Source organism: Elephas maximus, chromosome 7 (genome assembly GCF_024166365.1).
Source record: "Elephas maximus indicus isolate mEleMax1 chromosome 7, mEleMax1 primary haplotype, whole genome shotgun sequence".
Classification (NCBI taxonomy): Eukaryota; Metazoa; Chordata; class Mammalia; order Proboscidea; family Elephantidae; genus Elephas; species Elephas maximus.
In genome coordinates, this window is record NC_064825.1 from 85969525 (window position 1) to 85986627 (window position 17103).

Below are 17103 nucleotides of genomic sequence, written 5' to 3' on the forward strand. Positions count from 1 at the left end.
TTTTGGCTCTTGTGAATAGTGCTGCAATGAACACTGGTATACAAGTATCCCTTTGAATCTCTACTTTCAAGTCTTTTGGGTGTATACCTAGAAGTAGACTTGCTGGGTCATATGGTAATTCTATTTTTAGATTTTTGAGGAACCACCACACTGTTTTCCACAATGACTGTCCCATTTTCATTCCCATCAGCAATGGGTAAGAGTTCCAATGTCCCAACATCCTCACCAACATTTATTATTATTTTTAACTTAGCCATCCTAGTGGGAGTAAAACGGTATCTCATTGTGGTTTTGATTTGTACCTCTCTGATGGCTAATGACATTGAGCATATTTTCATGTGTTTGGTGCCCATCTGAAAGTTTTCATTGGTTAAATGTCTAAGTCCTTTACTCATTTTGTGACTGGGTTTTTTTTTTTTGTGTGTGTGTTATATTGTCAAAGTTTTATATATATTTTGGTTATTAGATTCTTATCAGATATATGGTTTCTGAGATATTCTCCCAGTTGGTGGCTTGTCTTTTCACTTTTTTGTAAAGTCTTTTTTGATGAACAAAATTTTTTAATTTTTATGAGATCTCATTTATTTATTTTTGCCTTTTTACAGTTTGTGCTTTTGTTATTATATCAGATAATCCATTGTTAAGACATAGGCCTGAGAGCCGAGCATTGCCTCTGCAGTTTCTTCTAAGAATTTTAAGGTTTTAATTTGCACATTTAGGTCCTTAATTCATTTTGAATTTGTTTTTGTGTATGATACAAGGCATGGATCCTGTTTCATTTTCATGCATGTGGAAATCCAGTTTTTCCAACATCATTTATTGAATAGACTCTTCTTTCCCCCATCAAATGGGCTTAACACTCTCATCAAAAATCAGTTGACCATAGATGTATGCATTTATTTCTGGACTCTCAGTTCTATCCCATTGGTCTCTGTGTCTGTTATACCAGTACCAGATTGTTTCAATTACTGTAGCCATATAATGTGTTTTAAAATCAGGAGGTGTGAGTCGTCCTACTTTGTTTTTCTCTTTCAACATTGCTTTAGCTATCTGGGGCCTCTTGCCATTCCACATAAAGTTGAGGACTTTTTTCCATTTCTGTAAAGAAGGCTGTCAGAATTTTGATCAGGATCGAATCTATAGATCATTTTGGGTATTATTGATATCTTAACAATATTAAGTCTTCCAACCCAAGAACACGGAACATCCTTCTGTTTATTTAAGTCTTCTTTAATCTCTTTTAGTGGTGTTTTATACTTTCATTGTGCCATCTTTTTACACAAATAACATGTGCCTTTTGTGTTTGTTTGCTAACTGTGCCCTTCCCCCCACCCCGAGGTATTTTCATAAGCACCACTATGCCAAGTTTTTTTTAACCTATTGCTGTAAAAAAAATTAGCGTAGCCGCTTATGAAAATATCTTGTGCGGGGGGCCGTGGTTGGCAAACCAATGTAGAAGGCGCATGTAATTTGCAAAAAAATACAGTTTAAGTCCTTCACTTTCCTGGTTAGATTTATTCCTAGATATTTTATTCTCTTAGATGCTGTTGTAAATGGGATTGTTTCCCTAATTTCCCTTTTAGATTTCTCATTGCTGGTATATAGAAAGCCCCAAATTAGATATTTAAAGTTGGGTGTGACTTTAGAAATGGAAGAGTGCACTGCTCCTCATTTTATAGAAAAGGAAGCAGCAGCTCAGACAGTCCCTCAGGCAGTTAGCATTGAGTTGTATGTTCTCATGAACTCCAGTCGAATGTCCACAGTGTCCCCAGTACCCGTAATATCAGCAGAGGAATGTACCCAGAGTGTCAGCAGAGGAATGTACCCAGAGTGTCAGCAGAGGAATGTACCCAGAGTGTCAGCAGAGGAATGGAAGAACAGGAACAGCTCCAGGGATATATAAAATATTCTCAGAATAGGTCTTTGCCATTGAAGAGTAATGTGGCTTTGGTGGAACCAAGGTCCTTCCTAGTTCTACGATGCTTAGACCAAGACAAGGTAAAGATGGATTTCCAAAGGGCACAATTCCTGGAATTTAGTGAAGGGAAGGGGCACATTAGTGCTCTTTCCCACCTACTGTCTGGAAGGGATGCAGTTTGCTCATCTCAGGCCCAGTACCTAGCAACTACTGAAAGAGCTCATGGCAGTTTTGGAGTGGGTAGAGGGGGTGAGGGGCAATGACTCCTGTTTGAAAATCTCCTAAATTGGCTGGCTCCCATTTACATGCTGTTTCTGGCAGCAGAGGTCAGTCTGGGTCACCTCTACGCCACTGAGTAAATATGCTGAAAATTATGACTATTTCAGACAAATGTTTAACTGTTCTCTGATTATCTATGACACCACAGGCCAAAGTCACAGCAATCTAACCTGAAAGTGAGTTTACTTTACTTTGTGATTTATGGAATGAGAATTCTGGGTGCTCTGTGGGACTAATTTAATACGAAACATTCAGATGTCTGTCTCATAATGCCATTCATCTTTCCTTAGCCTGCCTGCACCAGGGGGCATGTGGTTCAGAGAGCAGGCTCTCCCTACTCAGCCACAAATCATCACACTTCTGAAAGGGGGTGACATGTCTTTCCTTCCAAGGCAGGCAGCCCACAGCAGAGGCAGCTGAGCAGTTAAGGGCCTGTCTGGGTTCTGATGGGAGAAGAATATTTTTTACTCTATTGGGCTGCAGGAGTATTTTGAAAGTTACAGTCGATGAAGAAGGAATCAAAATCAATACTGCTTTAGTTTGCCTTTTGATAAAGTGAATTCGGTCTATGTTATCATATCAGCAAGTGTAAGACTTGGATTATAAGAGGCAATGTGACGTTCTAAGGACTGACGTGCAAGAAAAAAAAAAGTTCTACAAAAAGTCAAGCTCTGTATTAAAAAGTAGGTAATTCAGTTGCACGGTTAAAAAAAAAAAAACTTTCTTAACCTACGAATTACCTTAAATCTTATATTTATTTAATGAATCTTCATGAACGCCTGGTATATAGTAAGGAATATTCAGGCACTAGGAATACAAGTGTAAACAAGCCTGGCCTTAGTTTCCAGGAGTTTACAGGCCAGTGGGAAAAACAGTCTGCCCCCAGTGATAAGTCTAGAATTGAGGTAAACAAAAGGCACAGAGGGAATACATGTAAGGAAGTTCCTAACAGTCTCATGTGATGAGTGGTCAAGGAAGATTTCCTGAGAAAGTGACAGCGGGAAGAGAATGTGCAAAGGCACAGAAGTAGAGTGAACACACAATTTTGAGGAGCTGGGGGAGCGTTTAGGATGGGTGGAACGTGGAGCTCTGTGAGCAAAGGGGTGGGACCAAGACTGTAGAACTGAGGGAGGACCATATTCCAAAGCGCTTTGGATATCATGGGGAAGAATTTGTTCTTTATCCTGACGACAATAGAGGGCTACTCAAGGCTCTCAAGTAAGGGAGTGATGTGATACAATTTCCATTCTAGAAAGATCATTCTGGCTGCAACTTGGGCAAAGAATTGAAGAGGAGCAAGGCTGGCAGTAAAATGAGTAATTAGAAAACTATTGGTATTATCTGAGTGAGTGATGGCAATAGCCTGAAGTAAGATAGTGTCAGTAAGACACAGAGGAGCCGTGCTTTGTATCATGCAACTCCTAACATCTTATGAAAGGAATGAGTAAAATGCAGCTGGCCTTCAGCCATTCAACCTTCCATTGGAAGACACAAAGAAAGTAATTCATATAGCAGAGTGGCTCTGAGGCCAAAAGAAACATAAAGAGAATGCAGAAAACAGAAGCCATGAAGCAGCAGAAGCCATGAAGAGGCAAGGCCATGACTTGGCGTAGAGCAGAGTGGCCCCAGGAGAAGCAGACAATCCACTGAAGTGAGACGCACAGGGAAGCCAAGAACAGGAATGGCTGACTAATGGGGTTGCCATTGAGACACAGACAGGCTGTACAACTTGAACAGAAACCACCATGAAGCCTGTTTGCTGGGCTTTCCTGTGTTTCCTCACTTCCTTGTTAATCCTCACAACAAATCTCCATCGCCTGAGGTAAATCGAGTTGCCCCTTGTAATCTGAAACATCTCAATTTAATATATAATGTCTAGTTCAACTCTCATATTAGTTTGCTTTAATGGCTTCCCACTACACTTTAAAATAAAAATCCAAACTCCTTAGCATGGCCTCCAAGACTCTCCACAATTCAGCCCATGCCAACCTTATCTCATGCCTGTTGCAACTTTCTAGATCAGCACTGTCCAAGATGCTAGACCTACCACATTCAGTTTTGCATGCCCAGCACCTGGAACGCTGCCTGGCACTGTTTTTTTTTTGTTGTTGTTGTTTTTAGTGTAAAAGTAAATTCGTTTTTTAAAGGAAGGAAGTGGCTATTGAGCACTTGAAATATAGCTAGTTTGAATGGAGATACGCTTTAAGCATAAAATATGCACCAGATATCAATGTCTTAGAGTAAAAACAATAAAAAAAAGCAGGAATATGTCAATAATTTTTATTGATTATATGCTGAAAGTATAACACTTTGGATATATTGGGTAAAATAAAACATAGTGTTAGAATTTATTTTAACTGTTTCATTCTACTTTTTCTAAAAATTGTAAGAAATTACACATGCGACCCCATTGTATTTATAACGGCAGTGCTGTTTTTGACATTGGCCATCCTTCAGTACCTTGAGTGTGATTGTCTCCTGATTGTTACCTTTGTCTAGAACTCTGCTCCTTGCCTCAACATTCCACTTGTTTTTCCCTGTTGGTATGACTAGTTCATTCTCATTTTCCTTATATATCACTTCCTTATAGAAGACTTTAAGTATGTCATGCATGAAGTATGTCACCCCATCAACCCAATTACCCTCTAATTCAATTTGGATTTTGCTTAACTTTGAGTGCACCCTCCCCACCCCAGCCACATCCACACAGACCATGAACTCCACAGGGACAGGGGCCACATCTATCGCGTTAATCTTCTCATGCCCAACACACCTAGAACAATGCCTAGCTATCTATATCTGTATCTGTATCTATAGTTATATGAATTAGTTTTTCCTAAGAGCATTTTTTATTTGAGAGAAATCATATCCTGTGGAATTTCACACTCTCAGACAAGGATCCCAGGGTGAGGGGTGCTCAGGCTTACACATCAACTAGACTTACAGCAAACACAGAACAGAGAGGTTTAGCCTTACACCCCTGTCCCCGAAGTAAGTAGCTCTTCAACTGGAAAAGGGGCCACTTTCTAACAGGAGCCCAGTCCTTGTTCCAAGCTATCCCTTTTGTAGACATAAAAATAAAACATCATGAAGCTGGTTATTTCCCTGACCCTCAAAATTATTTTGCTCCTTGACGTATGTAGCACAGCACTGACATTAGTCCTGTGACTTTTACAACAGCAATATTTTTTCAGCACTGAGGGCAGCTTAATTAACATGGGCAGCTTCAGCACCTCAGACTCACTTGTTTAGCCTTCCAGCATCTGGGTCTTAGTTATAATCTCTGGGTGGTTAGCCCCAATCCCAGAAACCTTTCCATTATTTCTTAAGGAAAAATATGAGGACACTTATTAAACTCAAATCCTCACACATATAGCAAATACTTCTTTGCCCTCATAGCCTGAATGCAAGGATAAATGGTCCACAGTCTTCTAGAAACTGGTATATACTGTTGGGCCACGCCCACCTAAAGGCAAACTGAGCTTTCCTTGACAGGCATAAAACCCATGGCAGAGTTTTTCAAAGCTTGGTCAGCTAGCACTCTTCTTCCCAGGTGCTTGTTGAAATGCAGATTCCCTGCTCTACCTCAGACCTATTGGATCAGAATCTCTGGCACTGGGCCTGAAAATCTGCATTTTATCAATCTCCCCAGGAGTTTCTCGTACACACTAAAATTTATATTAGGGAAGCATCCTTTGCTGCTCCACAAATTGCTCCAGGAGGATTTTTTAAATTGGAGAGATGGGCTGTAAACACCTTAGGAGAGAAAAGTAGGGAAGATTGAGGAGAGAAGGCCAAAGGCAAGGAGGGAGAAAGGAGGGAAGAGGGGAACAAGTGCTAGAAATAGAATCTTACAGAACAGAGATACTGTTTAATTTTTATACTTTTGGGGGCACTAACTCTGCTAACCAAAAGATCGAGACTTCAAATCCACCAGCTTCTCCTTGGAAACCCCATGGGGCAGTTCTACTCTGTCCTATAGGGTTGCTATGAGTCAGTTTGGTTTTTTTGGCTAACCCTAGGAGTTCTGGGAGGTTCCCTCCTTTCTCTTACCTCTCACCAGCATAGCCTGCAGTTATTTAAGGACAATGTGCCTTTGGGCAATTTCCTTCAAAGCATAGCTGCCAGCTGTGGCATCTAGAGACTGACTAACCGTCTCAGCTAGCCTGACAGAACTGACATTCCTAAAGCATGGCACCTGAGCTAAAACCCCACTATTAATTCCCATGTTGGAAAGCTCTGTTCCAGGACTGATAAGCTAGGACCCAAAAATCAGCCGGTGAAAATACTATGGATCACAATGGTCTGATCCCATTGTGCATGGGGACAACTCAATGGCAGCTAACAATTACAACGGGTCAGGCAAGCTGACTGAATCTTAGATTTAGTCCCAAACTGGTAGATGGATTTACAGCAGGCAGTAAGTGATAGCTCACGCAATTCAGAATCACTGTTCTACTCACTAAATAAATAGTATTTTCTGCCTCCTCTCTTCCTCCCTCCCCCCACCAACTCAGTTGCATCATGGGCACAAGCACTTCATCTCTCCTCATATTTCTATTTGCACATATGGTACAAGGTGACAGCCTACTGATAGTAGTTTCATCTTACAGACTCACAGAATTAGGAAATACTACAGCTGGCAGCAGGAACCCGCTGAACCCACACCGTTCCGCGGTCGGGCCGTTTACTTTCATCAGCACTCATCTGAGCGGTCTTGTTGATCTTGCTTTGCAGTTGCTTATGGCAAAGCAGCCCCAAACCATTCCATTTATGCTGAATTCTAGTCTGTTGGGTTGAGAACAAAATTGTTGTTTTTTTTTTTCTTTTTCCTGCGTACCTAGTTGTAGGAGGGGAGAGATGTGCTCAGAGCCAGGAGCGAACCGGAGCCGTTGGTCTAATGAAAACAACTGAGAATACCATTGGGCCCAAATTCTGCTTAACTGAGGATATTTGCACCTGATTTTTTGATGATTTACAACAACATACACTTGTGTGTTTTTTAAATCGCTCCCTTCCAAATGATGCCAGAAAAATTTGCTGCCTTGGTGAATCACAGATCTCTCAATGACACTCAGCACACCGGGGCTATTATTGACAGAAATACCACAACAGCCACTGGCCAGGATTTTTAAGTGATTTCTTGGCAAAAGGAAGGAAATTTATCTTTTTCTTTTGTTCTTGTTAGTTTTGCTTTATTTCCTTGATTCACAGAAACAATATTATTACTAATGATCAAGAAAAAATAGAAATTCAAATGTATCTCCCTACAAACTTTGACGAAGCCCTACAGAGCTTCCTTTAAATTTTCAATCACTACTACTGTTTTCTTTTTCACAATGCTGAAAAAGCACCCAGATAAAAATCCTTTTTATTTATAAATACTATCGGTTAATATATATATTTTTTTAATCTGTTAATCTCAAAATGTTTGTCAAACTTTCAGGCCTAGTGCTTTTAGTTAGCTTGTTTAGAAACATACAACTTCATCCCAACACTTCATCAGGCAACAAAAGCTAGAGGTGGGAAGAAAGCTCCAGCTCTCCTGTGGGTAATCGCAAATGCTGGTTCACTGTTGGTTAACATCTGGATCACCTTAAGGGTGTTTGTGAACCAGCAGGAAATAAATTTCTGGGGGAGGCTACGAATGCAGGGATGGTTGCTTTAGTCTTTAATAATAAATGGTTTTCAGTTGATAGAAAAATATTGAAATCTGACTTACATAAATGAAGCTGATTCAAATTTGATAAACATGTCCCCAAAGGAAATTACTGGGTTTATTACAAGCCTAGGAGGTGGAACAAAATTGCATTGTCTTATACTATAGTTCTTGTTGAAGCTGGGGTAACTGCTGCCCAGTCCACCTTGCAGCCAGCTAAAGAGGAAATAAGGAAAAGAGCAGGGATGTTCTTGCCCTAAATTAACAGAGGCTATGAAGTTCTGAGATACCCCGGGCAAGCCCTCGTCTACGGTATAAGTGCTGCTGCCTTGCTGGTGAAATGTGATGTGTTGATAACTGTTAGATTACATCTAAAATTCCATTTACTAGTAATGGAAAAGTTCAGTTAAGACTTTTGCCTTATGTCTCCTGGTGCTTGATACAGTGTTGTGTGATATTACCAATTTTCGCTTTCAACGTATTCACATGCAAGAATGAAGAACTTCACAAGAATTTGCACATTTGATCCATGGCGAAATGATACCATTTTCATAGCCAATCAACTTTTCTCTGGCAGCAAAATGATAGATACTTTTGCACCTTGAGAAATGCTTTTGTTTTCAAGGAATTTTGAAGAAAAAAAGAACTCATGTCTCTATGGGGATCGTGGTCAAGTCATTCTAAGGAGAAGCCTGGCAGATCAGAGTCCCGCTGGCTGACCCACTTTCGGACTGGGGAGGAAGTTCTTAACCCCTCTTGTTTTGAGTTTCTGGTTAAAAAAAAGAAAAAGAGACAGAAAAATGGGGGCCCCACGCAATCTTCTTTTCCTACATGTCACAAAGCTGCTTTAAAATACTCTCGCATCTATAACATTGCAAAAATTTGTAGAGAAAATGCCTGCAAAGGGGCGAATTGCTGTTGGTGTTATGTGTGAGATTCCACCTCGTTGTATTTTGCTTTTAGCAGTGGCGGAGGTAGCAGGAATGCATGTGCACAGCCATACCGATCTGCAGACTGGAAGTAAATAGCAGGCCTTTTGCAGCAATTACGAAGAGCCCCCGTCACTAGATATGATCTACTGCCTTTCTGCATTGCATTAAAGTGGCTGGTAGTGGAGTGAGCACAGCTGAGCCATTCTGTACATACCTAGTCAGGTTGCAAAAAAATTTATATTCAGACAGAGCTGTGAGCAGCTCTCAGAGGAAGAGAGGGAGGAAGGGCACTTCTCTGAAAATTTTCCATCAGGAGCAGAAGCCAAATTTTGATTTGTCACTGCTTTTAAAAAAACAAAAGGATTCTCTCTTCATCCCAGGAGGAGATTGACAGGCAAATTTTCTTCCTGTAGGACTGCTACCTAAGATTGCTAAGGATCACCCTCAACCTCTTTTTCTAAAAAAATAATCCTTAGATGGTTTTTCTTACAAGTGTACGTATCTTCTTCTCCTAAGTTTCCATATTGAGGACATAGTCTGTGACTTTTGCTTACTGACCAACATGTTAGGAATTTTCCAGCTTCACTCTCATGAACGACATCTAATCGTGCCCATAAAGGGTCCCTGCACTGTTACCACAGGCTAAATTGAAGAGAAATTGGAGGAGTAAAGAGAGATTCGTGTGGCATTCTGTGGCTACCAGCCATTTCATTTTCACTCAGTAAAGGTAAGATTTAAACACGGAGGTTTTGAAAATACGGCAACTGAGCCAGGCAAATGTCAGTTTGGATCAAATTTGGTGTTAGGTGGTGAAAGAATCCATTTTACTATCAAATGTTACATATGTATGAGCTACTTGACCCCACTAAATTATTTTTCAATAATAACTAGCAGTTTGTATTTTTCTTTTCCTGGGAGAAAATACAGATCATATAGTTACCTTACTGGCATTACTTTGCCTAGTTTTGCTGGCTTTCCAGGAACAGATTTGAGGCATCAAATGCCAACTATGTAAAATGGGTAAGATAATAGCTTTTAAAGAGACTGCACCAAATTAAAAACAGGTAAATAGTTATATTGTAACAAGCATACAAGTATGTCCACAGAAGCTGTAACAGTAAAAATGCAGCAGAAAATACAATGGTTCTTATAAGAATTAATAGCACTGATGTACCAGAGATAACAGCTTCGATGATAGAGACACCATGATATCTGTGGCCTGAGGGCCCTCCTGCCTTCGGATTCTGGCATAATTTGCTCTGACCTCCATCAGTTGCTTTAACTCTGTTTAAAAAAAAAAAAAATCATTTTGAGAGACAAGTCAATGTATTTACAGAAAATAATTACAAGTCCAAAATGATGAAAAACTTGAAGATCCCTCAGAAATCCTTGGCTCCCACCCTGGACTCTCTCATTACGCACTTGACTTGCTTATCGTATCAGATATGTGTTAACATTCTTTGGATTTCTAGAGAATGGCAGTTGCTAGAGAGGGCTTCCTTCCAGGATGTTTATAAAGCCTGGGTTGGAAGCTAACCTAAGAGTGGTCTAAAAAATGAGCCCACTGGAAAGATGAAAAACAGCAGTGAGAACAGTGTTCAGATTTGATGGCAAATGGCATAAGGCGCTTTTTTAATTTTGTTGGGGGTTTGTACGAAAGGAACCATTCTAAAAGCATTAGGTTTGTTTTGCCAAATCAGGTTCACTTTTTAAAAAATCTATGTGATTCTTTGATGACTAATTTCCACATGCTAAATGTTTTTGCATTATAGTACATACAGAAAGTAAGTTATTATAGAATACTTGATTTTGAAACTCCTATGCCATCTTATTTTTCTGTTACACAGTTAAGCCAATCACAGAAAAATCATGAGTGGAATGACAGAATGGTTAATTAGTTAAATGTCCGTTTATAAGTGTACATGCGCTAGTGACACTTCTGTCTTGACCTTTTCAAAGCACACCAAATATTTACATTTCTACCAGATTATTTCTAACAATTATTTCAGGAAAAACAATACAATGGCAACCAATATAGTGAAATAAGTTTCTAAAGAGCAACTAAATTAGACTCTGCAATCAGTCAGATATCCCAGAACATATATCACTTGCTGGAAAGAATTTAGACAATTGGGGAAAGCCATTAACCCTTTTACTGAAGATAATATGGGGAAAGAAATCAATATTCACATGATAGTAATCCATATGGTTACAGATTGAGGATGCAAAAATGAGCCTTTATCTACAAAGCCTTGTTATGTGGAAGAAAATGGTAGGGTAAGTAATATTTGCATTTTCCAACGTTCTCTCTTCCCTTCAGTTTTTACTGGTGACAGGCTTGCTTCTGGGAAGGCAGCCGACATTTCTCCCTGTGTTTTGGATACCCTTTTGGATAGGCTGCCTGAAGCATACTTTAGCTTATTTGTCAGATAGACCCAGTGAACACAAGGAGACAGGGAGAATGGCATCCAAGCAACAGAAGCCCATCCCAAGAGTATGAATGACTAAGGGTAAGTAATGGAGGACTGGGAAGGTACCTCCTACTACACCAATTCTTTGCTTAGTATTCGATTATGAAGCAGTCATTTCAAGTATGCTCATATCCTTAAATAGATTGAAAGCTCTTTCAGAGAAGGTACCCTGGATTATTATTCTTTTATAGGCTATGCATTTTGGGAACACAGAAAACTGTCAACTAATACTGACTGATAAGAACCCCATCATTGGGTGTTCTTCTAAGTAACAACATAGGGTCTCAACAAGAGCTGGGGTGATTGGTAGTTGTGGGTGATGGGGACAGATTGGAGCTTCTCCCTTAATGTAGGGTGGTGTTAGAGGACTATTTGTAGCATCTCTAAGAACAGTGCTAGGCATCCCAACAAATCTTTGTCTTCCTATCTTTGGGTCTTCATTTCAATGTTTTTGCATGTTCTGGGCTAAATATAAAGGTATGATTGGGACTGTTTTAAAAGTGTTTGGTTTACCTATCTTGTATGTAACACAGAAATAATCATTTTACGTTGACTTCTTAAAAGGAATAATCTAGCATTATTATTTTAGGGATGCCAGGCAATTCACTTCCTAATCTTTTACCTTCCTTTAAAACAGTATCAGTGTTTTTCAAAATTTCCTGAAAATTATGTCATTGCTAATGTATAACTACCTACAGAAAGGGACTTTAAATTTTTCAAAATAAATAGGAAAAGGGCCAAGAGTTGGTACAATAACAAATATATGTTCATTTTAATTTCTGTCATTTATCACACAAAATAATCCAAGAATAGAAAGGATAATAAAACCAGTATATATTTGCTTATTACTAAAGAAATCTAAAAATTGTACAGTTACAATTAATAACACATTAAGAGTTAAATAACTTGAAAAGCAGCAAGCCAGGAGATCCTTACTTTCCTCAGGGAAATGAGGCCTTTTTAATATTTCTGCAAATAAGCCCCTTGGATAAGGTTCAAGACTAACTGAACTTAGGCTGAATTCTTTAGAGCAGACAGTGTTAACAATGAGGTCCCAGTGCATAAATATACAAATTTAACTTTAGTCATACGGGAGAAGAAAAATGTGGAGGGGAGGATAATTATTAAAAATCATCATACTGGAATATAAAACTCAGTATGTAGGCTCTTTGAATAAGAGACTTGATGTTTTAATTCTTCAAAAATTTGATGGAAAAGAAAGTTTTACCCATACCTTTCTGGGTTACGAAGCCATGTCCCGTGGACACACAGATGACCATGTCTCGCTCTATGTTGTCCCATGACTGAATCTGCTCTCCATCTGGAGTGTACAGCGCTCTGGCTGGGTAGGCCATTTTAAGACGAGATGAGCAATCATCCAGCAGCTGAAACACCAAGGGGTAGCCACAATGGAATGTGGAATGTCACAAAATAATTATTAAAGAATCAACTCATTTAAGAGAACTATTATCCCAACTTGAGTATTTTATTCACTTAAAACTGCTAGAAATAGGAATAGAGGGAGATGGCAAGAAGGGTACAGAAATGTCCCCTAAAGTATTTAAATAATGAGAAACTTCATTGCTCTTTGATGGAGTTTTCCTTGTAGTTCTCTATTTTTCTATGTGACAATAATGCTTCTTGCTGTTTAAGTAAGAGGAAGTCATACCTAGGGGCTTAGGGAACATTGGAGCTTCTGTTGAGGGTGATGGAAAAATCTGGAAATGGATAGTGGTGATAGTTGCACAACGTGATGAATGTAATTAATGTCACTGAACTGCATGTGTAAAAATGTTGAAATGCCAAATATTTTGTTATATATATATATATATATGGATTGACATAGTGGCTATAACAATGGGCTCAAGCATAACAACAATTGTAAGGATGGAGCAGGACTGGGCAGTGTTTCGTCCTTTTGTACACATGGTCACTATGAGTCGGAACCAACTCCAAGCACCTAACGACAATACAATAGATATATATATATGTGTATATATATATATATCACAATTAAAAAATCCTAAATATAATTAACTCTAGATCGAGAATGCAGACTTGTCATAATTACTTAATAAAAACATTTTTTGGTAACAATCAAGGAACTAGAATGATAAAAGCACTGGCCAAGAGGCAGGAGACCAGAGGTCTGGTCTCTGTGTGACCTCAGACAAGAAACAGTCTCCTCAACTATAAAATGAAAATTTGGGACTAAGGACCCACCCCCCTCGGGTCTATGAGTCTGTGATCAGATAGCCTTTTTTAAAACAAATTGGCAAAATTTAAAACCAACTGGAGAGGCCTTAATTCAACTTCTCTTAATTCTCCCATTAAATACTCATAAAACACACATACAGATGGAAAGTGTCAGGGGACTAAAAAGATTAGTCAACATGCTGCCAAACTCCTGAAGGCATTTCCATTAAAGTGTGAATAAAGCTTTAAATCAAAATAATGGAAGCAAGAAGGAAGGGGTTTCTATACACTTTTCTGCATGACTTTTACCTATCAGAGGGCCAGAAGTCCATTCCCCAAAAATATAGGAGGCAAGTATACATCAGCCCCAAACCATCATCAGTATCCTTTTTATGGATCTATTTAGGGGCTACAGTTCACATCAAAGCAGCATGGCAGAGGGCAGAGTTGGACCTGTTATGACACCTTGTATCTGGAAAAGGAATCAGTAGTATGGAGCAATGAGGCAGGAGTGATAGAGCAATGCAATTTAGAGAGTGCAGTTTTTTGCCCACTATTTTGAGCAAGAGAAGAATTAAAAATGACTTGAAATTATCCAAGAATACATTCTCTTCTGTAGCATGAAATTATCAGAGAAGTGCAATCGGAGAGTGGTCTTAAATACAGCCCTACCCCTCCAACTAAACAGCCGATCAGCAGAATTTGACTAAATACTGTGTGTATGAACAAGCCCTCCAACATAGATCTAAAAGGAGAATTCTAAAAGCTCCCAAGTAGACATTTAGAGGGACCAAAGAAAACTGACCTATTCTGTCTATTTTCAAAAGATCTCCCCTGTACAAGTATAAATAGCTCAATCAACAACAATGTGATGCTTATGAATATATTCTACAACATAAAAAGGGGTACACTGCACTCAAGGTGAAGATTTAGATAAAGATTTACATCAGGAATATGTTTTAGAGAGTGTCTGCATGTGTTTCCCAAATATTCAATAAAATATGACTCCCATAAAAAAAAAGAAAAATACTCTGAAATGAGATAAGACAATAGTTGAAAAGAAAGAAGAGTTGCCAGGATGTAGGTAGAGATGATGATGATGATGATGATAAAAATAACAGCAGCTGAAATTTGTTGAATTATTTCCATGTGCTAGGTATCGTTCTAAAAGCTTTCACAGACTACCTCATTTCATTCTACGGAAAGAATTAGCATCCTCCCTTTTGCTGATGAAAAAAATGAAAAACAGAGAAATTAAATATCATAAGCAACGCCATACAGCTAGTAAGAGAAGGAACAGGGTTTCAAGTTGGGATAAATAGCTGGGTGAGAAGAGGAGCGAGGGTAAGCAAACAAAAAACTCCACAGTAGAAAGAAAATCTGTCTTAGAAGTAGAAAATTAAGACTCAATATCGCAGAAAATAAAATCAGTATTGGGGAGGACTAAGTTGAGAACATAAGATATAAAGAAAGGACAAAAGATAAAATTTATGAAAGAGAAAAGTTAAACATCTGGAATGTCAAGAGATCAGAAATAAAACCTATACATTATTGGTTTTACTGAAGAAGAATCAAGCATAAATTAAACTTAAGCAGTTACCAAGAGAAAAAAAAGAAAATTTTCCTGTCCCAAATAAAGACTCATGTCTTCAGATCAAATAGGCTAACCCAGGGCAAGGCAAAATTAATGAAAAAGTTACTAACATTTAAATATAACCATGTGAAAAGTATGAATGTCAAACATTGGGGGAAAATCCACTTAAGCTTAGATTTTTTTAAATACAGACTATCAAAGAAAACAGAGCAAAATCTATGACATTTTTAGGTTTAAACACAAGAATTCTGTATCCAGCCAAGTTGTTATTTACAGTTACAAAGAAACAGAAGTTATCCTCATGTATACAGAAACTCAGAAAATATACCATCCACATATATTTCAGATTACTAGGAAATTAACCAAAATTCCTTAACTATGGGAAAGTCATAATATTAAGTGATTAAAACTAAACTTAAGAATATTAAGACATGATACAATTGTTATAATAATGGTCAGAAATAAATGGAAAAAATTAAAAATAAGTTTTCATAGGAAAAAAAAATGTAAAACACATCAAAAGAGAAGGTGGGCAAGCCAAAGAAAAATCAAAGTGTTCCCATTTTTCTTGTCACTCATGGAGACAAAATATGCTGTTTCCTTCTTTTTTACAAATATTTATTTGTATGATTATAGCCAGTGTGAGAAAACATAAAATCAGAATAAGTACAGTAGTTCTGGTGATGGAATAGTCAGAATCATCATATGAACTTGATATGATTTCATTCTTAGAAAACATATGTGAGACAAATGAAAAATTAACAACAAAAATAAGAACTTAATAAAGCGGCCAAACACAAAATCAATTTAAAACTTCAATAGCTTTTCTGCTCACCAAAAATAGAAAGTATAGTGGGGAGAAAAATCATTCTAACAACAAAAGCAACTAGGAATAAACATTATTTAAAAATGTGAGACCCTTATTAAAGATGGTAAAATTTTACTGAAAGACAAAAATATAAGACTTATGTGAAAAGAATGTCTCATATCTGTCTGCAAATATTGCATATTGTGAAAGGTATCAATTCTTAGGAAATTGGAGTAAAATTTGCCAAAGTCAGAACCTGTGTGTCTTAGTTAGCTAGTGCTTCTATAACAGAAATACCACAAGGGTTTGGCTTTAACAGACAGAAATTCATTTTCTCACAGTTTAAACGAAAACCAATCCTGTTGCCAACGAGTCAATTCCAATTCATAGCAACCCTACAGGACAGAGTGGAACTGCCCAATAGGGTTTCCAAGAAACAGCTGGTAGATTCAAACTGCCAACCTTTTTGTTACCAGGAATTGTGTCCCCCAAAAATACATGTATCAATTTGGCTAGGCCATGATTCTGAGTACTGTGTGATTGTCCACCATTTTGTCGTCTGATGTGATTTTCCTACGTGTTGTAAAGCCTACCTGTATGATATTAATGAGGTAGGACAGGTGGCAGTTGTATTAGTGAGGCAGGACTCAATCTAAAAGATTGGATTGTGTCTTGAGGCAGCTTATTTTGAGACAGAAAAGATAGAAGCAAGCAGAGAGACAGGGGGACCTCATACAAAGAAAGCAGTGCCGGGAGCAGAGTGCAACACACATCCTTTGGACGCAGGGTTCCTGCACAGAGAAGCTCTTAGTCCAGGGGAAGATTGATGAGAAAAACCTTCCTCCAGAGCCGACAGAGAGAAAAAGCCTTGCCCTGGAGCCAACACCTTGAATTTGGACTTTTAGCCTACTTTACTGTGAGAAAATTAATTTCTCTTTGTTAAAGCCATCCACTTGCGGTATTTTTGTTACAGCAGCACTGGATACCTAATACTAAGACTGAAGCTGTAGCACTTAACCTCTGTGCCAAAATTAGAGCAATGGCTCTAGGGGAAGGCTTTCTCTCTCTGTCGGCTACGGAGGATGGTCTGTGTCTCTTCAGCTTCTGCTTCCTTATTCCTAAATGATCTCCATGTGTTTTGGCATCCATTTTACCTCATCTACTCTGCTCCCATCATCTCTTTCCACAGATGTAGTCGATTTGATTCCTATATTCTATCTGGCCAGGTCCACTTGTATAGTCACCG

At 38.5% G+C, this 17103-nt stretch overlaps 1 protein-coding gene across 14 annotated transcripts in view; it reads right to left on the reverse strand.

Moving 5' to 3' along the window:
- Window positions 1-17103, reverse strand: part of DCDC1 (doublecortin domain containing 1) — a 608393-nt gene that overhangs the window by 9556 nt on the left and 581734 nt on the right. For 10 of the 14 annotated variants that reach the window (XM_049890802.1, XM_049890805.1, XM_049890801.1 and 7 more), the window contains 3 exons: window positions 12494-12644; window positions 9963-10072; window positions 4609-6985 (listed from right to left, as the gene is read on the reverse strand). In XM_049890802.1, coding sequence (XP_049746759.1) covers window positions 6821-6985; window positions 9963-10072; window positions 12494-12644 — 426 coding nt within the window. In that variant the 3' untranslated portion in view covers window positions 4609-6820. Of the gene's footprint in view, window positions 1-4608; window positions 6986-9962; window positions 10073-12493; window positions 12645-17103 lie in introns of those variants that run through there. The other 4 variants (XM_049890804.1, XM_049890803.1, XM_049890799.1 and 1 more) reach the window with 3 other exon arrangements.